At 41.6% G+C, this 25,666-nt stretch overlaps 1 protein-coding gene across 2 annotated transcripts in view; it reads right to left on the reverse strand.

Annotated features, from left to right (window-relative positions):
* Window positions 1–1,991: 1,991 nt before the first annotated feature.
* LOC125883550 (ATP-dependent RNA helicase DHX15-like) overlaps window positions 1,992–25,666 on the reverse strand; it is a 43,195-nt gene continuing 19,520 nt past the window's right edge. For both annotated transcript variants that reach the window (XM_049567920.1, XM_049567919.1), the window contains exons 7-14: window positions 21,948–22,034; window positions 21,407–21,556; window positions 20,812–20,920; window positions 15,403–15,594; window positions 14,247–14,369; window positions 13,973–14,163; window positions 11,280–11,449; window positions 1,992–10,816 (exon numbers count right to left, since the gene is read on the reverse strand). In XM_049567920.1, the coding sequence (XP_049423877.1) occupies window positions 10,699–10,816; window positions 11,280–11,449; window positions 13,973–14,163; window positions 14,247–14,369; window positions 15,403–15,594; window positions 20,812–20,920; window positions 21,407–21,556; window positions 21,948–22,034 (1,140 nt within the window). In that variant the 3' untranslated portion in view covers window positions 1,992–10,698. The remainder of the gene's footprint in view (window positions 10,817–11,279; window positions 11,450–13,972; window positions 14,164–14,246; window positions 14,370–15,402; window positions 15,595–20,811; window positions 20,921–21,406; window positions 21,557–21,947; window positions 22,035–25,666) is intronic.

The following is a 25,666-nucleotide window of genomic DNA, read 5'->3' on the forward strand; positions in this document are numbered from 1 at the left end:
GACTTCCAGAGAGTTCGCTTGGGGTGCAGACTTCAGCAGACTTCACTGATTTAATAACCCACAATTCATTGCAATACAGATGTGACATTGTGGGTTTTTCAAATGCCAATTAAAAAAAAACTTATGAATGTGTAAAATAGTTATTGATAGTTGGGCCTATTAAAATGTTTCTTAAATTGTGTAGGCCAGAAATAATATTCAACCACATCATGATACAAAAATATGTTTAACTATAGGCTGTAGAGGGACTGGAAATGCATTATGTTATTGCGGCTTATCAGGCAGTGCAGTGATAAAGGCTAAAAAAAATGTCAGAAAAACAACAAAAGAAGGTCTTCTGATGAAGGTAATGCCCAATTTATTGAGTTATAGTGCTGTCCTTATTTACAAACATTTCTGTTCTTGAACTTATGTAGCCTGTTATATAGAGATGTATTAATACATTTTTGTTTAGTCACAAAAAAGGCTATATGTGGTATTTATATGTTGTTATCTGCAGGAACGGATGAGTAGTCACTATTAACCAACAGCAATAGCTGAAAGTTTCTATGACAATGAGTAAAACGGTCGAGGGCTGTCTATCAGCTGCTTGCAGACTCTGCCCTCTCAGACTTTACGTGATGACAGTAAATACATCACACTACTTACAACTGAGGAGGACTCAGTCTACAAGTCCGGAGGGTGGACATTTGGATTCAGCCCATAGCAAGATATCAGATGGCAAAATGGCACCTGTTCATTCCAATGGAGCTGCTTGGGGACTGTGACACTTAAAAAAAAAAAAAAAAAAAAAAAAAAAAATATCCATTAATTTACAGATGTCTTTTTCATAATGTAAGTCTATGGGAAAAAGTCTTTTGGGCCCAGTGGTATCACATGAAGGCCCCAGGAGTTGCAGTACCACTGTTTGGCCACTAGGAAAATTGGCTTCAAAGCTCAGCACACTTCCTGGGGACCTGTATGCGGCCCACTGAATTTGTGCAGTTGTGTTTCTCCCACTGGCCCCGCCAGTAAGTTTCTACTCAGCTCATAGGCTTTACATTGTGATGACATTACAGGTTTTTAAAGCGCTTTTCTCAGCATGAGGAAAGTTTTACAAATGTCTATGGGGAAAACGCTTTTTGGGCCGCAGCAGGTTTTTTTCTCTTCAATATCGTGAGTGGCCACTGGGAAAATTTGGAGGCAAGGCTGACCTTCTGCTGAGCTGGAAAAGGCATCCGACAGCACAATGCAGTGCAGGCTTTCTTAGCAACAAGTTGTGTTACCCTGCACATATGTTAGTTCCCAACTGGTTGCAGAAACATGGTGTACACAAGTAAATGTTTGGTTGATGCTATTAGCCTTTTGTATTCACATACGGCATGTCAATTTTTTGCTCACATGTAATTTGTATTTGTTGTATTAGGCTGTAACCGTTAGTTGCTATCCACGTTGAGTGACCAAGGTTTGTTAGAAAAGTTATTTATTAGCATGAGCGTAACATCTTTTTTGTAGCATCCATGTTATTTCCACATTACATCTTTAAGCTCATGAACACACCAAAGTAGTTAGAACGACTTCTCAACTCAGGAAACTGAACCCTCTGAGGAGCACTTGAATGCAGCATAAATGCTATGGACACTTTTGTTTCATCTGAGAACATTTTAGGGCTCTTCAGGGCACTTGGGCTCGAGTGACTTGTACTCAGGTTAGCTGCAGTAGGTGTGAAGACTTTACAAAATTAGAAAGACTTCACATTTTCTTTTACTTGTCATTGATATCATAGTCTTTAAATTCAACCTTTTAACTGGGATGACTTCCTCTGAGAGCCCAAAGATACAATGTTAACTCTTAATTCCAAATGGACGACAAACTTGCAACACATTCAGCTCTGATGTTACAAATGTATTTGTGTGACAGGAATAAAACACCACTGAATCGCTTTACTTTTAAATGTTTCAAAGTTTATTTGAAAGTGAAACATACAAAAACAATCTAAGTCCAGCATGCACTGTTTTTTGATTGACATCTTCCTCAGTCTCCTGTCACTTTGGTTGTACCTGTCACTGCGGGGCAACACCTTTATCATATTAGGACAGAGAGAGTGGTGACATTATGCAATTCCCTGCATAACTCTGCCTCGCTTCAGCCTTAGCAGAGGTCTAATCAGACAGACTAAGTAAAAAGACCCGCATGTGTATGCAGGGCATTTAATTAGGATGAAATACTGAAACTGAACTTCTTTAAGAAGTATGGTTAAACTTCCCATCTCTTCTTGAGACCCACTTTTAGAACCTATAATGATTTGGACCTTATTATATTCTCACTTTACTTACCTGCCTCATTTGACAACACAAAATATAACAAAGCCCACTGCACCAGAGATACATACAGCCAGAGGCTAATTTGCATCAGGTTATTCCCAAATCAGGTACCACTGAAATAGAGCAATAAAAAGCACAGCGAGCAAATTAATTAGTGACAGACAAATGTTATTGCAAAGGTCAGTAATAATAGTTTTAACATGTCAGTGCAGTACACCAGCTGCACGCATTTACCAGGAACAGCCTAGGCTAAGACGAAAGGTTCGCTGACCACCTATGTGTACTATGACGGTCCCTCGCAGTGGCTTTAATGCGGCTTCAAAAGACGAGTCCTGCTGGTTTTATTGTAGCCATGTAGCCTTCGGGAGGCTGATTTACATCTGAGCCACCAGGTGAATGCAGTAAACTGGCTGCTGGGATAGAAAAGCAGCAGTACACTGGAGCCAGGACAACCGCTGCTGTAACAGAGGGGGCACATTTGAATAGGAAAGAGGCGTACCATTGGGAGGAAGACTTTCACTGGGTTGACGAAACTGCTGGAGATGTTCTGTGCTTTCCAATCTCGTGTCATGGGTAAATACTGCATAGTACACATTTGAATCGTTTTATTCATTCACTAGATTTATAATGTATGACCAACGTTTGACATACATTTACCTTTATATTACTGTTATGCCATTCAATGCCAAGAGGAGGTGTCAAATATACAGCCCATGGGCGAGAACCGGCCCCAAAAGCATCCAATCCGGCCCACTGGATGACTCTGCACACCTAATATCGATGCTTATGTGAAGGCTAAGAGGTGCCAGGTTTCAGGAGCAAACTTGAAGAGTAAATAGTTTAAGTTTACGTCATGTAAAATGTTGCTTTAGATGCTTTTCCACCCTGAGCACAATACAGATCTCTAAAAAACAAAGCACTGAAGACTTATCAGCATACCATACCATGACTTTGCCATACCAAAAATTAGAAAAACAAAAACATTGGGCCACAGGGGGAGCCACAGTGATTGGTCGTCTTTTAGCCATTTTTAAGCATTTTTCTGTTGTTATAGCGCCACCCAGTTGCCAATTAGAGTTAAATTTCTCCAGTCACCTTGAGGCGTCCTGTTCTACATTATCGACCAAGTTTAGTAAAAATCGATATGGCGGTTAGGCCTAGATAAGAAATTAGCTCTCTAGCGCCCCCATTTTGTTTGATCAGGTCAATAATGGAGGGGTCCCCTCAGATTATGTGTGGTCATATGCCTACAAAGTTGCGTGGTGATCGGTGAAACCCTTGAGATGTTATACACCTTTATGTGATGAGCCACGCCCTCCGCAATATTCATTGCCTTATAGAAGCTCAGTTTTAGTAAGTTTTCCAACTTTTGCCAAGAGGGAACTTTAGATATTGGTCTCTAGATTATGTTCACCGAGTTTCATGCAGATTGGTCAAACTTCCTAGGAAGAGATCGATTTCTTTCAAAAAATTCAAAATGGCGGAAAATCTATAAAACCAGAAGGTATGGGTTCTTGAGGCAAATTTGTTCCTCATCAAGAGAGGCATCTCTGTGCAAAGTTTCATGTCTCTACGACATACGGGGCATTAGATATGCCCATTCAAAGTTTGCAATTTCAATCTGTTGCTATAGCGCCCCCCTTTGGCCAATTGATGTAATATTGCTTCATTCACATCCTCCCATGACCCTCTACCACTGTGCCAAATTTCACATGGATTGACCAAGTCAATGAGGAGAAAAACGTGGAACAGACACACCCACAGACAGAGTTTTCGTCATTATATAGTAAAATAAGATTAGCAACTTCAGTACAAAAGAAAAATAATGTTGTATTTCCACATTGAGTTGCCTTTAAATTTTGCTTTGGATGTAGCGCTCATTGTCTTGTTTTATTAATCACACAGACTTCGAGGTATGAGTTTTAATCAAGCCCATTATGATGGATTAAAATAAAAAGCCTGCCTGGAATTAAATTATATTTGTACAGCATTAGACAAAAAAAACAGCAGTTTAAGTACAGTATGTCAACCATTACAATGACTGTATTCTAAGCATTGTGGGAACAAGAAGAGAACAAAACCTGTACAATATTGCACTACAGAATTTGTTATCCACGTGCAGCCATGCTGAGCACAGAAAATCTTTCAGCTCTCTGCAAACTGTACAAGGAAGGCGCCGCTAGCAGAGCTCATTTGGAGAGCTGTCTTTTAGCACACTATTTATTGTGATGTGAGACCCAGTGCAGTTGGACGGGCCTTTTATTCATCAGCTTTCTTTGCTGGCCTCCTTGTTTGATCAGACACGTTTGCCACGCATGATCTGCACCCGTTTGAAGTGTGGTCAATTGGCACAGCGCTGTGCATTTGCTTTTTTTTTTCCTGGAGAAATTGTCAAGAATTCACTGCAGTGGTGAGAGCATGGAAAGACAGAATGACAGTGGATGTCCCCCATGGTGATTGGCCATAACACAGCCTACATATTTCATCGAGTTAATTCTCACGAGGCTTGTTAGCGGTGTCAATACTGCAAATTGTGGAATAAAAATACCTTAAATTGCTACGCCTTTGGATGATGCAAGGCGTTTTCTTACTGACAGTTGCAGTTGTGAGTGATTTTTTTTTATTGTTGTGTTGCATATTTTAATGGGGATAAAAATGTGGTAACCCAACTCAGTGAAGAAGAAAGCAAGCCTGATCTTGGAGGAAGAGAAAAAGAATGATGCAAGCAAAATGAAGAGCGGTTTGTTCTTTAGCCTTATCTGTCACCATCAACCATAATCTGTCCTGTGCTGTAGATTAATTTAAAGATAATGGAGTGCCATACATTTGCACAGTGCAGGGGAGTGCCAAGGCACAAGAGAAATCACAAATCGTATAGCCGCCTTCTTCCTGAATATATGGCACAGCTCAGCTTGTTCGTACTTGTTGTGCCTGCATTTTCTGATCCGTCTCTTCTTCTGCCCAGTGACACATGGAAGCTTTTCACGGAATCAAATCAACAGCCTGAGATAATTCAGTGTGACAATGTAACAATTGTGTTAGTGTGATTTTATGTGGGGATATTTCTATCGTTCACACGTATCTCATGAAGGCTGCAGCGGGGAAATTGGGTGAAAGTTCAGGACAGCCGCCAATCCGGCCGCGTTGAGGGGGGAAATGAATGAGGTCAAATCAAATATTGCTTCCCCTCTGCCGACAGGTAGCGGCGGCACATTTCTGCACAGGTGCCTTCAGTAGTTGCGTGATTCATTTCAAACTGGCAGCCCATTTTAAACATGCAGTCTACATGCCACATCTCCCCTACATAACCAATTTATCAAGCCTAACCCGGCGGTACGTGCATATACTCCCATATCACAGAGAAGGCTGGAAAGCAACTGTCATAGATGGCATGATTGAATTGTTCCCTTGCACTGTCACCAGAGGGGCTATTACTTCAAATTAGCATACAAATTCAAACCAGGACAGATGGATTTGTCACATTCCAGTCGCCATCTTCCTGGAAGATTGGCTGTGCTTGTGCTGTGTGATGGAGATAAGACACCTGTCTCGGCTCCGATTGGTGGCTGCGTCGGTGGTGGGGGGGAAGGACCAGCGTGGGATGGGAGGAGGACTATGCGGGGGGATGGATTTCCTGAAACGCTGAGGTGTTGTGCAATAAACTTCCCTACCCACGGTCTCAAATGATGATGAGGCACCATACTGGACTCTGTGGGCGGTAGGAGATTGAGCTGTAGCGAAGTGGTGATTCACACTGTTTGGAAACACGCTGAACAATACCTGTCTGGTATTTGTTTGTGTTTGCTACTTTTGTTGAGTTACTGTCAAAGAGCCACATATAATGGCGTCTAACATCAGCCCAGGGTGCAAGGATGGGTGTGTTATGAACAGCTGCGGGAGGAAATGTACAGTATATCCTTGACCTCAGAGAAGTTTTTAGCCTGAGCAGCGAAACAAAAGATAAACTACAAATCTCACTCCAGCTCTGTCTGAATTTTAATCATATCTACTGATTCCTGTGAAGCCATTACAGTCATAGTGTATGATTAAAGGGACAGTGGCACCCAAAATCAAAAACTGCATATTCTTTCTCTTACCTGTAGTGCTGTTTAACAGGTTAGATTGTTTTGGTGTGAGTTGCAGAGTGTTGGAGATATTGGCCACGGAGAAGTCTGCCTCCTGTAGAATATAATGGAACTTGATGGCACTCGGCGTGTGGTGCTCAAAGCGCCAAAAAATACATGTGAAAAACTCGACAGAAATGTCTCTTTCCGGAAATCATGACCCAGTTACTCAAGATTGTGAGCAGTTTCATGTTGGAACTATTTTATTTCTACACCCACAAACTGTATCACTATGCAGAAGGAAGCTAGCTCACCTAGCACTACTGAGCTAGCTAACGTTCAGCCGAGCTCAGCCGAGGAGCCGGAAATATCACCCTCTGACAGTATCACCGCGCAGAAGGAAGTGTACATCTACTCATGAATGAGAGGCTCATGCTTGTGACAGTGTAAGATGTTAACATTAATGGCTGAGCTGTAACATTAGCTAGCTCAGTGGTGCTAGGTGAGCTAGCAGTAGATCCGCGCTTCCCCCTGTGCGGTGATAAGGTTGGTGGTGCCATCTAGCTCCATTAGATTCGAGAGAGGACAGACATTTCTACGGCTGATATCTCCAATACTCAACAACAAAAACAATATGGCTTAATAAATAGCACTACAGGTAAGAGGAAACAAATGTATGTCCCTTTAAGCACAAGAAGTAGGACCACATGCACCCTCCTATAAGACACTCACAAAATGCATCTTGGAGACATTATGATTTTCACTTGTAATTATGGCAGTGTGAATCAATGGGAAGTATTGAGCATGAAAAACTGTTCTTACTCAGGATCAATTCCATATAATTTCCAGATCAGCTCAAACTAATGGGTTTTCTATTGGCTTCACTTCGGAGAGAGAGACTAATCTCTCCGGCACCATTTTGTGGTTCTGTGTACGTTCCCAAGCAAAAGGCCATCCACTTAAAAACCTGTCTCCCAACAGTCCAAAAATATTAAAGCACACATGCTAATTTCCTGACTTAGCATATTGCACAATCTGCGGGCTTAATTTAAAAACTCCCTTAGCAGGTTTAGTATCTCTGCCTGCCTACTTCCAGACACTACAGAGATTGTGAAAAATTGCTTACTGGTTCGTTTCTGCTTCTATCCTCAGGTCAATGTTATGTATATTCCCTTACAGTTGATGTAAAGGCGAGATGCAGAACAGAGGAAGGCGAGGTTATGCTATCATAAAGGCTACCTGAGCAAAAAAGACTGGATTAAAATTGCTTTTTAAAAGGCAATATAAGAAACAAAATGGGGTCTTTGATTTGCTTTTGTCGTAGTGGCCGAACAAAGTATAGCTCAAACTGAGTTATTGCTTTTTTTAATGCTTCCAGTCCTTCGACACAGAATAGTCTATCCATCTGGAGATGGAACAAGTAGAGATGAAACAATTAATAGATTAATCAATGGACAGAAAATTAAATGACAACTGTTTTGTTGATGAATTAATTGATTTAGTCGCAAGCATAAATGTCAAACAGTTGCCAGATATATCTTATTAAATGTAAAAATGGCTGTTTTTATTTTATTCACATAGTAAACTGAATATCTATGGGTTTTGGACTATTGGTCCAACCAAACAAGACGATTAAATTTCTTTGGGATTTCTGACATTTTATCAACCAAATGATTTAAAGAGTACACCACTGATTTAGTACTGCACTCCTATAACTGTATCAGCCACACAACGGACAGTTAAGATCAAAATCAATGCAGCACAACCAGAGATATCGCCTCCTCATTCATGCATTCTTCTTCCTTGTCAAAACTTGGTGCATATATTACCCATAATGGCACAAAACCACCAACAGATTGATGGATGATTCAGTTGGGTTACGCTTGTAGCGGATAATATACCCTCAAGCCGCTAGCCTTAAGCAGACATGAGGAAAAAGTTGCAAATCGCTCACTTCTTTCTAACTCTAACTTGTTGTGTTTTAATTTTTAAACTTGTAGTCCCAGACCCAAAACAATGCTGACTTAAGTGACATCACTTGAGGCGATATATCTGACTTTGTGTAGCTCTGGTGGCAAAACTTTTTTTCACATCTAAATACTTTGATATGCAAAATCAGTGGAGGTCCCTTTTAATCAATTAATCCCAAAAATAATTGGCATATTAATCACTCATAAAATTAAGTGTTGGTTTCAGCCCGAGAAACAGGACCCATCCCAAAAAACTTACAAGGTCCTTCTTTAAAAGGTCCAGTGTGAACAATTTAGTGGAATTTATTGGCAGTAATGGAAAATAATAAGTAGACATTTCACTGGTGTATAATCACCTGAAAATAGCTATCATTGCGTTTTGCCTTAGATTGAGTTGTTTGTATCTACAGAGGGAGCAGGTCCTTGTCCATAGAGTTCACCATGTTGCACTGCCATGTTTCTACAGTAGCCCAGAACAGACAAACCTTACACTGGCTCTAGACAGGGCCATTTGCATGTTGGCGTTGGCCACCATAATTAGCCTCCATGACAAGCCAAACAGTGTTGAAAAAATACAGATTTTTAACGTGAAGCTGCTTTACACAGTGTTTTTACTGGTGTAATCACCAAGTCAATTTGTTTTGGAGAGGAGGAGAGCTCTATGGATAATTCGGCTCCTGGTAAAAACATCCTTAACGTCTGAATCGTAAGTTATGAGACAAAAAAAAAGGTGAGCACACATTAGCAGGTGCTGGGCTAGCAGCCTGTTTGCAACGAGCCCAGCAGTGTCAGACAAACACAGATGTATAACGTTAACTGTGTTACTCAGTGGTTTTACTGGGCTTTAATCACTTGGCTCCTGGTAAAAATCTCCTGAACACTGAAGAGATCCTAACCAGGAGCTCACACTTGGCACACAAAAGAAGTTTCAGCTTTTTACCACTTTTAGTTAGATGCTCACTCCTTCACAAGGACGCCCACGTTTTTGAAAATTTGTAATGCAGGCTTTCGGTATTAGACTTGACAAAGCTCGTCCAGAGCCACGGAAGACGTTATACAATTGTTGTACAATTGCTGCTGCTTGCTATACCTGTGGAAGAGTTAAGTGGCATGTTTCAGCTCTAAAAGCAGACTTAATAAAACAACAAAGCAAAGACTCAACACAGTAACCAGTCCTTAGGGGAGGTAGGCCCGAGATGCTCCCACCGCAGCCCCCTATATCTTCACAGGCCTCCGAGGAGTCCAGTTAACCAGACTCTTGATGGAATTCACGCTCCGCCACTCACAGGCAGCTTGCCTTGTTTTAGTTGTTGACCCACAGAATGAGAGGGGAAAGCCTCCCAAGAAAGTTTGTCCGAGCTCTTTCAACTTTCCTCATTGCCATGGAACTTTTACAAGTCTGGTGCTGGACACTAACCTGACAGCCACGGTTTGACTTTAATAAAACTAAATGCACATTCAACTTATGTCACTGACCATTATTCGGGCTATTTTCTCATTCACTGGGGTGCTTAGAATTATTCATCTCCCAAATGCAATCTTTACCTTCCACATTAGAGAGGCGCTGACACAAAGCAGTACAGGCAGAACAGGCTCTGGCACAGCAGGGATTTCACACTGATCTTCTTCCGAAACATTTGTAATTAACATTCCCCCTCACTCCAACTGTTTCTGAAGCTATCAATATCCCAGTAAGAAGATTTAACTTCCCTGAAGAGCCAGGAAACGAGCTGGATTTGGCAGGTCAAAACGTGCTTGCTCAGTTCATGTGTGTGTGCGAGGGTTAAGTGAAAAGTTTATGCGCAGATTATCCTGTTATTTTAATGCTGACACTGGAAAAATGTTTTATTACAAAGTCAATTTTATTAAGTTGAACAGCGACAGGAAATGTGACCAGAATGCCCCTCTTAGTATCTCTGTGACAGGAGAACAATACATTATGCCCGCATCAAAATACAGTATAAATTATATTTGATCAAAAGCTTCCATGGATTTATGCCGTTTCAGCAGCAGAAGCAAGACAACAGCCAAGAATCCCGGGCTGTGGCTTAATACGGATGTCTTAAAGAGGAATGTTGAAATGTACATGAGCTATCATGCTTTAAACAGAAATGGTTAATGACTAAATTCATTTACAGTCCATCTCTGGTAGTGCTTAACCCTCTGGGCTTAAAAAAATGACCCACGGTGGCCCTTAAAGGACACAATTCATCAGTCATCATGAAAATACATTACACATAGTGAGACAAAGAAATTAAAATGAGGTTGTTGTTGGTAAGAAAAAAACAAAACAGCTCAAATAAGTTCAGGTTTTACTTTGTACAGATGCCGAGGATGCTGTTGCAGCACATGCAAACCTTCTTAGTACTGAGTGTATTCCTTGGATGAGATTTTTGCAATGATACGCTCCAACTGTCTCTTCGCTTCACACTGGGGGAAGTTACTCATCTCATAGTACTGCGGGGCAATTTTCACCAGCCTAGGAAAGAAAGCAAGTAAACATTAGTCACAAAAATTGTCTTCAGTGTTTACATGTGGGAGAACGCTGTTCTTCCATATTCACACGGCGACTGCCGGAGCCGGCTCTTCAAATTTGATACTTAATTGTAGAAGGTCACAAAGGAGGAGAAGAAACGCAGGTAGTCGGCTTGCCGCGGCACAAGTGTGAGCAAACAAGCCTGCGCTGTGAGGCCGACATTTTATTCTTATTAGATCAAAGAAGTGTCATTTTATTGTTATCCGGTCTCTCTGTACACTGTAAAATATCAGGTACAATAACTAATCTGTACAGATCCAGGAAGCCAATGTGATGTGTGCCGAGATTACAAAATAAAATAATCACTTCCAACCACCTTTTGCAATGAAATGTACCATTTCTTTATGATAATTATCTTTAAAACATTTAATTTCTATTACAAATGTAGCTGCCGACTGAAACTCACCACTCTGGTTTGATGTCAGTGCACGTGCGGATGTAATTCTTTGTGGTGAGCACAAACTCGTTGTAAAGCACCCACTCTGGCTTGTGATCCAGCACAGTGGAAGGGTGCAGCTGTACGACCTGGTTGTCCTTCACTGTCAGGTAATGGCCCGTGCGCTCCAGGTGAGCGACCTGTTCAAACCACAGAGAGAGGAGAGGGTCAGTGCCAGTGAAAAAAACTTAGAAAGACAGAAAAAACAATCAACTATACACACTTTTTTGGCCCTCCTTTAATTCAACTACACAGACCAATCAAAATCTCATTAATTAATTATTAATATTTCAATATAAAAGCTGCCTGACGCTGAAGACAAACTTGTTTGGAACTGGGCAGTGAGCGATTTTTCCCCACTCTGTAGATGCTGCAGTGGCTGGTGTGATTAACCAGGGCAATCAGTCTCAATAAAGGCCTTTCCCAACAAAGACATGATCTCACAAATGCTGTGAAAGCTCCAACATGAGCTGCAAATTTGTCTCCACGATAAAGGTTAATGTTGACAAATATTTAAATATTAACACCATAATTCAACTTGTCAGGTCGCTTGTTTCAGGTGGCCCCGAAAATGGCTTCTTGCGAAATGCCGTTTGTTTCCTTGAGCCGGGAGCAAATTGACTTCATTTCTGTTTTATGTGTTTAAAACAAAGCAGCTCTGTGTGTGTGTGTGTGTGTGTGTGTGTGTGTGTGTGTGTGTACTTTAAAGGCGGTTATCCATTACAATTAACATCTCAGCTGTATTTTTTCGCACACAAAAAAACCCCACTTCTTTTTCAAATAATCAAACTCAACAAGAGCAAACTTCAATGAGCATCAGAGGAGCAGTGGAGCTGGATGTAGAGGCTGCTTCTGCACAAATAACACACAAAGAAAACACAAACTGGGGCCGTTTAAAGTTAAAAGTCAGAGCTAGGCTGGCAAGTTCAAAACTTATACTTCCATAGCATAATACAAACACAATATGCTTCTGTTACCCTGTGTGGCACACATATTGTCCTGGGGGTTGGGCTGTTTGTCTCAGCCAGCAGCTAAGTTTAAAAGTATCTGCCCAATTTTAAGGTAACAGTCAAACTAAGTTAGTCTACATACAGACAGCCGTCATTTTAGCTAATTAGTAACAATTCGCTATCAACCGAACTAGCGTGCTGTCCTTGTGTAAGACATAACGTTAGTGTCGGTGGATGAGAGACTGCAGACAGAGCATATTGAATATCACTTTCTGAATACATGTATCGGTCCCTCCAGGACCTCGCGGCCAAAAAACCTTGAATTTGCAGCCAAAAAAAACCTTGAATTTTGTCACAAATTGCGATACAAATTGCGGCCTTTTTGTTTTATTTTTTTTTGGCGGGAAATTGTGACAAATGACAAAAGGAGAAAATGTGAATTTTTTTTTTTCTTTTTCAAATTACTACCTCCAAAAAAATAAGTCATGTAATAACTTGCTATAATAATTATTCTGAATATTACAAAAATAGCTGCAAATGTTTTTTTATAGTTCTCTTCTTTAGTTTCTTTTAATTAGTTTCAAAACATGGACTCCAATAATGTTGCAAAAAAAAAAAACAAAAAACAAAAAACGAGCAAATATTGTAGCTCTAAAACCAGATAATGTGACTGTAAAACAACATGAAAGCTACATCATCTGTAAACATAACATGTTAATACATTCAACACATATTGTATACATTTAAACAGTGCAAATTCTTATGTCTACACAGAACGTTTCTCCATACTGCAATGCCATTAGCACATTTGATAACGCGTCTGATGACGTTTCAAATGACATCGTGTGCGCGATGACTTCCGATCTTTTCAAGAAAATGTGTTTTTAAAAAAAAAAACAAAAAAAAAAAAACATAAAAATGGCTTGACTTTTGAAAAATTGCAAGCCCCTGCAAATATTGCGGACTTTCACTGAGGGACTGATGTATTGATAAAGTATGGCTTCTTACTCGCTAAGGTTTAATATTCACTTTGTTTCCACCGCGGCCGCTCGGCTGTTCACACCGGCTGTGACACCGACTACCGTGTCAGCGTGTGTGTATGTGGAGGAGTTCAGCCCTGGCAAAGAGTGCAGATGAAAGGCTGCAGGATGATAATGAATTAAACCACAATGTGTAAAAGTAGCGATAAAAGAACTGATAACGTCAGAGCTTATCAATACTACAATCTTTGATAATTTAGCCCTGGGGCTAATTTAGTACCAGATTTAGGTACCCATCCCTACCGTTGAGATGAACTAGCTAGTTGACGATAGCATCAGCCACAACCTGTTGCCATAGCAATATTAAACATTCGGGTATGGACTGATAGCAAGTAAACAGAAGGAAGAAACAATGTACTTTGTAAATGTAAATTAGATACGTTGTATTTTGCTCAAGATGATATTTGTAGTTAAGGAAATCTGTAGAAAATAATTAGTTTGATTTGATTAAATACCTTTTGATACATAATCATTTTTAATACTTTATTTGCCAATTGTAATAATTATATATTTGATAAGTTATACGATCTTTATATAGTTCTGTGATTGTTGCTATGTGTTATATATTGATCAGGGACAAATAAGTTAGCCGTTCGCACCACTAAGTGGTCGTTGTTTATCCTGAGTCTGGTGTTATTCATCGGTGCAACACCTGAGTGAAGAGACCCCTAACCTGCATGAAGAAGCCAGTGACCAGCGCTCGGCGGATGTTGGTGTAGTAGTCTCTGCTGCTGAACTCGGTGCTCCGCCGCGGCAGGTTGAAGCGGTCCATGATCCTGGACAGCTGCTGCCGTACGTTGTCTGCTGACATCAGTGAGCGGTAGTTGACGAAATTGTCGTAGCACCACTGAGTGGAGTCGTGGTCTGTGTGAGACAAGGGCAGTGTTGCATTAAAGACAAATAAAGAACTGCCTAGTGATACCAGTGTGCATGAAAGGGCCACTCACTTTGTTTGAAGGCGTGGTAGACGTTAAGCAGCGTCATGTGGTCCCCGTCTATGTGGGCAAAGCGCATCTTGGACTCGTTGGCCACCTTCTTAGCCTCCGTGGGTCGGACGAAGCACTGTGGGACTAAACAAGGTTGGTATAGGCCCCAACACAGCCGCCCATAGGGATAAGTTAAGCAAATCCCACAGAGAGGAACAAGGCCTCAGCTCAAGAGAGGCACAGAGCACTTCACAGGGCACACTGTATTGTGAAGTGTTTATGGTGGAAAAGGAGAGGAGGAGGGTCAGACAGAAGGGGAGATGGATGGATTTCTCCCTCCTGATGCAGTACAGTATGGCTTTATACAAGATACAGCAAACATATGACACCCATCCTATAGACGTGATACAGAAGTGAGATAAATCAGTGGTGAAGAGTTCATCCAGAGGACTCTTGTTCTGCCGTCTCCCCTCTGTGAACTTGCTTAATGTCAAACCTGCTTAACTGCGGCTTTAATGGGTAAAAGCTGTGTTTTTTAAGCCTCATGGTTGGTTGCTGTGGCGGCACCATTCTCAGGTGTACTTTCGCTGCTTACTCTAATGAACTCAACAGAAAAAAAAAAGGAAGCAAAAAAAACCCTGCCGTCCTGAAACACCTGCTTCAAGTGCACACCACGTCCAAACAGCTAGTTAAATCCATTTCCCCACTCTCAAAGACCCTCGCACTCCCTTCAAAGGCGTCAAGATTCATCTCAATGAGCAGCATTCTGCTTTGGCAAGCCCAAAGTGCAATTACTGCTGTAGCATGCTGGTGCTGCTCCAGCTACACCTATACATTTTGTACAGACATGTACAGTATTTCCCCCCCTTCCTCACAAATAATAGCTGACACCACTGACTTTATCCCCAACTTGCCTTGTAGTAAAGTTCAGTAGGTATAGACTGCACTTATTCTGAGAATTTCAACTTCTGGGGTCTATCTGTAATTCATATAGATTTCAAATTTGATCATGATTGCAAAACTAAAATAAAGAGAGGGGTCAAATGATGCAAATACATTAATGCAAAGACAAAGAAGCTGCTTTGAATATTTCCTCTTAGCTCATTTCTGAGGTTCGGTCCATGAGCACAGGGAATGGAAAGAGTAGCAGCTCAGACCCACACACTCTGAGCATTACCTGACAACATGGCAGTGATGGAGAGAACCTCGTTCGAGCAGTTGAATTCACAGCTGGCGATGACCATCTTGGCCAGCTGGGGGTCCAGGGGGAACTCTGCCATCATGGAGCCCAGCTCCGTCAGGTCGCCGTCGTCATTGAGCGCTGCCAGGTAGTTCAGCAACTCCAGGGCTCTCATCAGGGTCTCTGGGGCTGGAGAAGACAGAACGGGAGGGAATGGGCCATTAACAATTATGTTCCAAGCCCATGGGCAAAACACACACAGATGACGGTGATAGAACAATTTCCAAAAGTGTCATTTTCTTTCACTGCAGCAAAACTAGGGAAGAACAATTTGGAGCCTTTTCACACGCATGCATGTCAGGACTGATTTATACTCATGACAGGTGAGTATCTTTGAGTTTTAGATTGTTGGTTGGATAGATTGAGACATTTAAATATGTGACCTTGGGCTCAGGTTATTATAAAGCCATTTGATTGTTTTTTCTCCATGAGACGAGTTGAAACTTGCAGCTACTTGCAATGCCCCAGTCTGCGACGCTCTGAAAACTTGCTAGTTTACACCAATGCGACTAGACGAGATGGTGTATCATCATCAGCAATGACTCTGTACTTCCCTTCTTGCTTCTGGCTTTTCAGGTACAAGTAACAAGTGTAAGAGTACAAAGTAATACATTTGTCTACTCTGGCATTAAACACTGGATCAAAATAAACTACTTAAAGGATGGTTTAACACACTCTGCTGTCACAATTAGGTTTATGTGAAATTTGGCTGGTCGAGCGTTTAAAAAATTATACCTAATTGCCTGTTTGTGTCTTTAAAATCGAATTGAACTGGCTCTAAGTATGAGGAAACCTGATTTTTTTTCCAAAACTCTCATATATGAGTACTCATTAAAGATAGTAAAGGAGGAGATCTGCAACCTGAGCACCCAAACCTTAAAAAAAGAAAAGACAAAGACACTCAAAGGGAGACTTTGGTGGCAATGAACGTGCGGTCAGTCAAAATGAGAAGGCTCTCCATGTGTGATGACCAGAGTTACGCTAGACAGCAACTTAGCGCAAAAGTAATCATGGCAGAGCTCATTTTTTATCATCCGCTCAGGCGATCCTAAACAACTAATGCAATTACAGGGGAACTTTCTACTTAATGCTTCAACACAAAAGGCTTCCACCGTTTGGTTAAAAGATTTTTCCTCCAGATGCAATTATTGACCTTTGGCTCCCGAGAGCTGACGCCTAATGACCAGTTGCATGTTAACTGAAAATTAGCTTCAAGCACGGGCTGCGGTGCTCGTTCACTTTCATTTCTCTCAAGTGCTCCCAAAAAAATTCAATTTCAAACAGCAGGGAGGCATTTTTTTATGATTAACAAATATTGATTTGGGGCATCAAAGCTACTTTAAAAAAACAAAAAACACACACACACACACAATTGAGTGCTGGCCATATTACTTACCACACCAATGGCGTGTGTGGGGCTAGACAAAAGGTGAAAATCTGATTTCCAAGAACCGCTAGCATGATGAACCAGTGTGGAAATTCAATATATACACAAAGCAGCTCATCAGAAACTAAGTATTGACTGCCTCAACACACAAGAATCCGATATATTAACCAAGGGGCCAAATCAATGAGACGAAAGGCTAAAGGTACATTAAACCGCATTGGCTTCAAAAAGGTACTTCTTTGGAAATGTCACGAGGCAAATGAATACCACCCAGCCAAGTCCTTGTGTAAATCGCTACTGATTTCTTTTGGATTTTCCATTTGGTTGGCTGGCTCGCGCTGTCGCTCCTGTGTTTAGTGAGCCAGGATCGAGGTGGGCAAAGAGAGAAATAAACTACATATTTGAGTGTTCCACAGTAAAGGAAAAATCAAGGTTCCCATTGTGCTCATGGATGAGCTAAAATGGAAAAAGCCGCCTTCTTTTGAGGCTGATATTGTTGATCATCAGGGAGACAATACCAAAATCAAATTCATCTGACTTTAAATTTAAACATCAAGGAACAACAAAACGAAACAAATGTCAGCATGGCATTACCACAATAAGCACTGTAGCCTCAAAGCAGGGTGTTAGATTGTGGCAAATACAAGAATGTCCATCTGCCTATGGACAAAATAAAAAAATCACAGTGTTTTTGACCAAAAACCTCAATATTGATATTGAATTTCTGCCTGGTGTTACGTGCAAAAACACAGCTGGTGGAGTGTATTTCAGGACTGGCAAATATTCGCACATAACAGCTGTGCTAATGCTTGTGCTAAGGCAATTAAAGCTAACGTCAGTGTTAACTTGGTTCGCAGTAAAGTACAACCAATAGCCACAATCAAGTGACGATTAAAAAATTACTTGGAGTAGTTTGCTCAGAAGCAACTCTGTGAAACAGCTTACAGAAATCACTCACACAAATTTTAGATCTTACCATGTCCTCCTATGGCTTCCCTCATTTTTCTCCAAGCCCTCCCATTCATGTTTTGCCTCTGTGCAGTATTGATGTTGAGTCTAGAGCTCTGAATGCCCACAGGCCACAGTAATACATATGTCCTCCAATTCTGATTCTTGGTAACACCAGGAGAATCAACTAGAAGTTGAAAAATTCAACCTTTGGGAAAGCGCTAATGCAAAGATTTTGCCTATTTGCATTTCTAAGTATGTAAGTAATGCAGTGCATAACGCTTACTTTGTGTTCAGTGTTAACATAAGACAGTACTTGGTCTCATACCACAACTGATATACTGCCCAGCCCTACCTACCTGTGTGTCCATTCAGGATTTAACACATGCCAGAAACCGATTAATAAAGTAATTCGACCAAAAAAAAAACAAAAAAAACCTTACATTCTCAAAAGTCGTGTAATACTTTTGTTTCATCCCTTATTTCTTGACTCTCCAGAGACTCTTCTCAGACCTGTCTATTTACTCTGAGGTGCGCCTTTGACACAGCGTATCAAAATTGATCCACTGTAACTAGATGCTATAAAGCTCATGTTCAGGAACTCTCACAGACTCAAAGCAGACTTCATCGGTTGCACGGAAACTGGCTCTGGCTTCCAGCGTGCTCAGGAGCTAGTTAGGAGAAACCTTCTGCCACGAGTGGATCAAATAAATAAAAGATAATCCTCCCCTTTCCCTTCACCCCACTGTTCCCAGTTAGACTCAGCCGACAAGGCCAATCCCATATGTTGACGCTTACCCTTGCGTTTTGTGAGAAATGTGGGGGTGGTGGTGGAGGTCAGTCACGTTTCACTGGAGGAATATAAAGGGAAGGCAATAGCCAAGGTGATAGCGCCGCTATTGATGTAACCAATTTCATTCTCAAAATGGCGTTTGCCACGGTGGACAGGGAGAGATGGGTTTAATCTCAGAGGTGAGATGAAAACTATATTATGGTGAGAAAGGGGGGTGGGGAGGGTGAAGTTAAGGATAGGGAAAGGAGGGGTGGTCTCTGCGGGAACACACACTCTCCTGGAGAATGCCATAACTTGGCGCCTCATTGAGACTTGGTCTGCTTTTTGGCCTAGATCCAGCATGATTCAGATGTACAAGAAATAAGAAATGCAAACAGCGACAGACACCAGAATGGAGTCAGATCAGCCAGAATACTAACTGCACACATCACTCTTCCTTTCTCACTTTGAACAGCATTAATCTAAACTTAAAGCAGACTGCTCATAAAAACTGCATAAGACTACTGTGTAATCCATGTCTGTCAGAGCGCTTACACTCAAATCTCCAAACATTCACTATGCAGCATTTGATATCTGCCAAGATCATTTTATCTTTGCTTTGTCGTTTTTCCCCAAGCTCCCAAGTGACACAGCCAACCCAGATGTAATATTGTACATGAAACAACGACAGTTCAACTAAATGTAGATTTAAAAGCATTTTGTAACTGCTCTTGTATTGAGTCACATGTCACTGATCAAAATATCAATGCTATTTGATATTAAAGTTATAACGTTTCAGATTTTAGTCATGGTTAGTTTAGTGGTAGAGAGAGGCATTTTAAGAATGTATGGCTGTGGCTGAAAGAAAAAAAAAAAAAAAGGTCAAGTGTACCAAGTGTAGCATGATGCTGGTATATGACAGCAAAAAGACAGGGACCTTGACATTTAAGACATGAAGTTGTATCAGGTACTTACAAACAAACACACACAAAAAAAACAGGTCACAATGTATTTTTTGCGTGTTGGCATCGACTTGGTACCAAAGTATCGGTTCTCATGACAACTCTAGATACTAGGGCTGCATGATACATCGTTTCAGCTTTAAAATGTGCAATTTTAAGCTCAGCAAATTCACTCAACACGTCATGCAAAAACGTTTGCTGATTAATACAAAAGGAAAACTCGCAGTGTTCGCACTGCCAAACCTTCCCCCTTAAGAGAGGTTACAGGTGTATGGGACGTAGTCTGGCGGTGTTTTTTTGTACAAAGTAACTCTCCTGCACGTGTGTGTACAAAAGTTCAATAACGGGGCCAGTGAGTGTCACGGACACAGTGAATCTGACTGCTCTAGCTTCGGAAAAGCTTGAGATTGACTGTGTCCGCAACGCTCACCCTCACACGACCCTTTCTAGTTGATATACTGGAACCTGAGGTGTTTTGTGTTTGCTGCACAGAAGAAATAAACGTTATAATGGCGTCTCCCAATCATTCTTCACCCAAGAGTTGCCATCTACGAGCTAGGCTAAAGCTAATTAACTTAGCCTGCAGAAGCCAGAGGTCTCCCAACTACGGTTTGGAGTTGCAAGTCTGGAAGGGGAGGAGCATAAGGGAGGCCCCGGATTTTAGGCGGCATGGTGGTGCAGTGGTTAGCACTGTCGCCTCACAGCAAGAGGGTTCAAGGTTCGAACCCTCTGTTTGCACGTTTTCCCTGTGTCAGTGTGAGCTTCCTCCGGGTACTCCGGCTTCCCCCCACAGTCCAAAGACATAGATGCGAATGTGAGCATGAATGGTTGCCCGTCTCTATATGTTAGCCCTGCGATAGTCTGGCGACCTGCCCAGGGTGTACCCTGCCTCTCGCCCAGTGTCAGCGGTCAGTGTCATGGTCAGTCAACCAATGTATGAAACTACTATATTTCCCCCTCTTCCACCTCAGAAAAGTCTAAAGCTTTTATTATCATTATTATTATTATCATTATTATTATTATTATTATTATTACCATTTTATTCTATCTGTATCTATCTCTCTGTAGATGCACTTGCCTTCAAAATTACACCAATAATTGCAAATACAGCTATTTAAGTCATCGGGGGAAAGCTCCTGTATTTTTTCACAACACAATGTATATTGCAGAAGAAAAAAAATTGCAGTGTCAGTTTTTTACCAATGTCATGCATAAACCTAATAAACATGTGTCTTTCTAAGCCAAAAAAAGTAGGTTAGTCATTTTTTCGTACTAACCTGGTGGGTCCATGAAGTCAAAGTGCACCAGGTCGTCAATACCCAGTTTCTTCAGCTGCAGCACCACAGAGCCCAGATTAGACCTCAGGATCTCTGGATACGTGTTGTCCTGTGCCAGGCAAGAGGTATGAGACAAACCCGAGGAACAATTCCAAATGAATTAGTCAGGGCACTTATTATCTCCTCATGCGTCGCTCATATGTCAACCTGAACAGAGCCCGGGAGTCTAGGGCATTTGAAGGGCTATTTAACTTGTTTAAAAAATTCCCTTTGCCACTCAGCGTGACGTGAAAGAATTAGCCTGTTAAAGTAGAGAACTAGGCTTCCTCGGGTTCATTTGTCACAAGGTGGCTGTTTCCTTAGCACGGGTTATGAGGACGGGTGGAGGCAGCAGTGTGGTTCAGCACTGAGCTCTTGGAATTATAAATCAGCTGAACTGGGAATCATGGATTCTAAGAGCAAATATTGCATAATAGAGAGCTTTTCCGGCTTGAGGGCTGCTATGGGGAATACAAAGTGCTTGTGGCATTGAAGAATGTGAGAATCAAATATCTCGTAGAATTTCGAACCATTTTCAGACTGTCTTGTTTTTTACCTGCATTTCTGTCTTGTAAGCTTTCTCTGTGTAAAGGCGGAAGCACTTTCCTGGGCGTGTTCGTCCAGCACGACCTGCCCTCTGCTGGGCCGAGGCCTTACTGATGGCTGTGACCAAAAGGGATTCCACTCTGATTCGTGGGTTATACACCTGATAGGAAAAGGGAAAGATGCATTTCAGGTAAATAAGAAAATCTGGGAGGCGAGTAGAGGTAAAAGAAAAAAAAAGTAGTCAAGCATATACCCACAGCCACAATCTACTATGTAAACAAACAGCTATACAAAAAATTAAACAATACCAAATACACATAATCCACCATAATGCATATATAATCTTTTTTTTTGTGCCAGGTGTATGACTTGGCTCCAGGCTGGTGAAATGTCAGAGGAATAAATAACTGGCTTTTCCATCTTTACTGCTGTCAGTTGTGCACTGCTGTGTTTATCTGGGGATTCTCAGGCAACAGACGCAGATGACTGCCACAGATAAAGAGTGGTAGGAGAACATGGAGGGGGATGGTGGGGAGAAGGAGGGAGCTAACCTTTTGCTTGGCAAATCCAGGATCGATTACAAACACCACGCCGTCAATGGTCAGGGATGTCTCGGCGATGTTTGTTGACACGACAACCTGTGGAAACGAGAATAGATGTGTTCAGAAATGATCCGCCTGGGTTGTTTGGAGGCACTGACAAGACCTCAGACTCTGGTACTAGTTATTATCAGTTATTTAGGAAATCCATTCCAACAAGCAAACATTCAGCAACAACAACTTGGACATTTCAGGGATTAAGGTAGTTTCTTCTGTTGAATTATTAGAAAAGCAAATTGCACAACAAATTTTGAATCGTCATTCAAGTATTCAAAAGTGCTTTGTCCAATCACAAACTGTAGTGCTCTTCTACAGTGGAGCAGTTCACAAATCACAATCCTTCTCAAGCATGAGTAAGGAGAGAGACAAGTGCAAATATCAGCTTTGTTTTAACTTGAAAAATATTCCCTGATGTGAGCCAGTTGACTAAAGAAGCTTGTAGAGATGCCACTACAGTGCACTGCACACACGCTGCCTAATGCAACCCAACAGGGGAGTACCACAACAGTTTCTGCAATCAAGTTCAATGTGCTATCAACGTGTTTGTGGAGAGAGCTGGCTTGGTGCTCAGCGTCCCATCCAAATGCATTGCCTCTGGCCTCTTTGTTGTTATGTGAATGTGTGCGCGGGAGGTTGGGGGTTCTGTCCGCAGCATGTTACAGGGTTTTTGTTGAGATGTCAGCTTCCCTCTCTTGGAAAGTTTCTCCCCAGAGTTTTTTAAAATCACAGAAAATAGTTGATGTAATGGTTCCTCTTAGGTGGCCTGCTTTTTGCTCTACAATGGTTACTGCTTTTATCCAAGCGTCTTTTCTTCTCCCTAAATGAGGGCTGCGGTATTTCTCTCATGTGAACCCAGCATGTCTCTCGAAATTTGGAACACTGCGGACATGCCAACTCTGCACGGCTCATTGTCGCTGATTGGCCGTTGCTGTGTGCTACACAATAATGGCTCCTCCAGAGCTGTGCTTCAACACAACGAGAGGCACAGCAAATGTTTGCATTGACTTCAGCTTGAAATATTTACAAAATCATTGACTACTGGAAAAATAATTACAGCATTTCAATGGTAGACCAGCTATTATTTGTGACATGTCTTTTTAGATTTGACAGCAACCAGTTTATTCCCAACATCTGATTCAAAAAGAGGACGTTTATTCCAGCGTGTGGTACTGACATAGTAAATCTAAAAAAAATCTCTGCTTGTGCATATCCAGTCCACATAAATATATAAAGTGTTACAATAAAAGACTAAATTTAGATTTGTTTGTGAGATGCATAGAAAAAGCATTGTGTTTTCCCTGTTGATGCCACCACATCACCAGTTGGAACTTCTTTCATTCACTTTGTTTTATAGAGCAACTGTGGACTCTGCACCAAGCTACAGAGCTGGAGTCACATCCATCTAACTTTTACAGCACTTTGTGTCGTCATTACTGCTACAAGTATCGTGGTCCGGACCTTTGAATCTGTCCACTTCACTGAGTTTGAGATGACTGATTCAGCTGGCACCATGATATGAAACAGGATTCTCAGGTAAAATAAAAACTAATCAATGAACACCACAGTGGCACTTAATCAGCACTACGGGCTGGGCTAACTCCATCGTCGTGCTGTTGTCAAGTGGTGCACTGGAACCAAAGAGAAGTTAAAGTGACAACTGCGAGTGCTATAGGTCCGATAAACTACTGAGGCTGTTCGACATGTTTTCTCAATATTGCCTGATATCGTAGTTTGTTTTAACTTATTATGCTGGCATGGCTATCCATCAGCGTGGAGTTAAAATAACATCAGATTCAGATAGATACATTGTTCTGTAGTGGTTGGTTGGAGGAATCTGAATCCCCCTTCTTCACAGAAATGGGTTCAAGTCGAAGCAATTTCAGACTGAAGATGGAAACGCAGTGGACAAGTTGACAGTTCTGCCTGATATCAGGCAAGAATAAGAGAATACTGCAACTACTACAAGATGCAATCACTGAATTTACTTTTTTCATTCAGGCTCAGGTCCACCCCCTCCGTCAGACCCTTTCCAGTCCTGAACTTTGATAAAGAAGTCAAAAGTTGTGTACACCTGCCAGTGACGATCATCAGAATACCATAACACCAGCACCAGGTAAACTGTACAGCTTTCAAAGTAACATTATGTTCGGCAGCAAAGAATCATATCGAAATATTAAGCCGTACTGTTTTCCTTAGCATTCTTGGTGTGGTCCTTTGGTCAATTATAAAGAAGTGCTGAATCCTAATAACCACCTCACAATGTTGTTTCAAATGCGAGGCACGTCCTGTGCAAAATCTCCATTGTATGCTTCCTGCTCCGGGCGTAAGGAAACGTTTCAAATTTTAAAAGACGGTTTAAACATTTTAAAGCCAGCGAACAGATACTACTGCAGTTATGTTCATCTGAAAACTTAGAAGGAATGCAAGGTAGATGTTAATACAGGAGGAAGTTTATGGGACCAGTCTCAGCATGGTTATGGGGAGTTGATTTAAGCATCAGGGCAGAGAAATACTGCAAGAAGAGATGACATGTGGAGACAAACAAGTGAAATGAAAAGTTGCTTGGTTTCTGAGAATTAGGCAAGTGGGGAAACTGTGAACCTGCACCATCTCCCAGTCGCAGATCTTTTTCTATTACAATTATCCCCTATAGCAAGGCTGTCTATGTGAAATGACAGCTGAATCTGAGGGAAAAAAAAAAAAAATCAAATGAGTCACATCACCCTATGGGTCTCTTGCTGTCAGCATATACACAAACAGCGGGAGGAGGAAAGAGGGGAGGGGTGGAAGACAGATTTGCAGCTGCTCTCACACGAACCTTGACCGCCGCTAGGGTGAGTTCCCCCTTATATAACAGTTGAAACCGACTGGGCAGAGAAACCCTCAAGATTCATCATAGTGCTCAAGACTGTGGTGGCCAGATCACAGCCCACTCTATTGGCAACTAACACTCCACTGTCATAGTTTAATATGCAAGTGGGTGTTTGGAAAAATGCCTCTCCACACTTCAATATCTTTTCCTTACTCACTTGCTCAACATCTACCAAGACAGCAACAAGCTGAAGGCTGACCTAAGCAGTCATTTGGTGGTGGCCGACCGTCTGCTTCCTTGGTAGTCCTCATGATGAAATGCCAAGCTCAAAACCAAACAGTTCTCTGTAGTCTTTGCTGATACAGGTCCACAGAACCAATTTTGCACACTTGACACACTTCCTTTGTAGCCGTGCCTCTTCAGCTGTCTTCAAGCTGTGAGCCTTACAGACTTTTTAAATCCCACCTTTTAAGCGAGGATTTCTCTCGAGCCTGAGAATGCCTGACTGTTTAGTTATTAATGCCAGGAAGGGCCTTTTCCCCCCCCTCATTCAGACCTTGACCTCGGGTAATTCACCTGTCGAAAGACACGTTCCCCTTAGTATTCAAGAGGAGGAATGAAGAGATGGCAATAAACGCCTGTATGAAACGGAACAGACAGCAGTATCTGGCAAATGCTTGGGTTGTTGTTCGTGTATTTCTTGGATGAATGGCTGTCGAGATCTGATTGACATGAGCACTCCATGACAATTGTGAGTTGCTTAATTTTTGATAGACAACTGAAAATAATATGAGCTGTCGAAGTAATCTGCTTAGTGGGAATTGGGGCTGGGTATCACTTAAAAATTACAATACCAGTA

Source organism: Epinephelus fuscoguttatus, linkage group LG23, assembly GCF_011397635.1.
Source record: "Epinephelus fuscoguttatus linkage group LG23, E.fuscoguttatus.final_Chr_v1".
Taxonomy (NCBI): Eukaryota; Metazoa; Chordata; class Actinopteri; order Perciformes; family Serranidae; genus Epinephelus; species Epinephelus fuscoguttatus.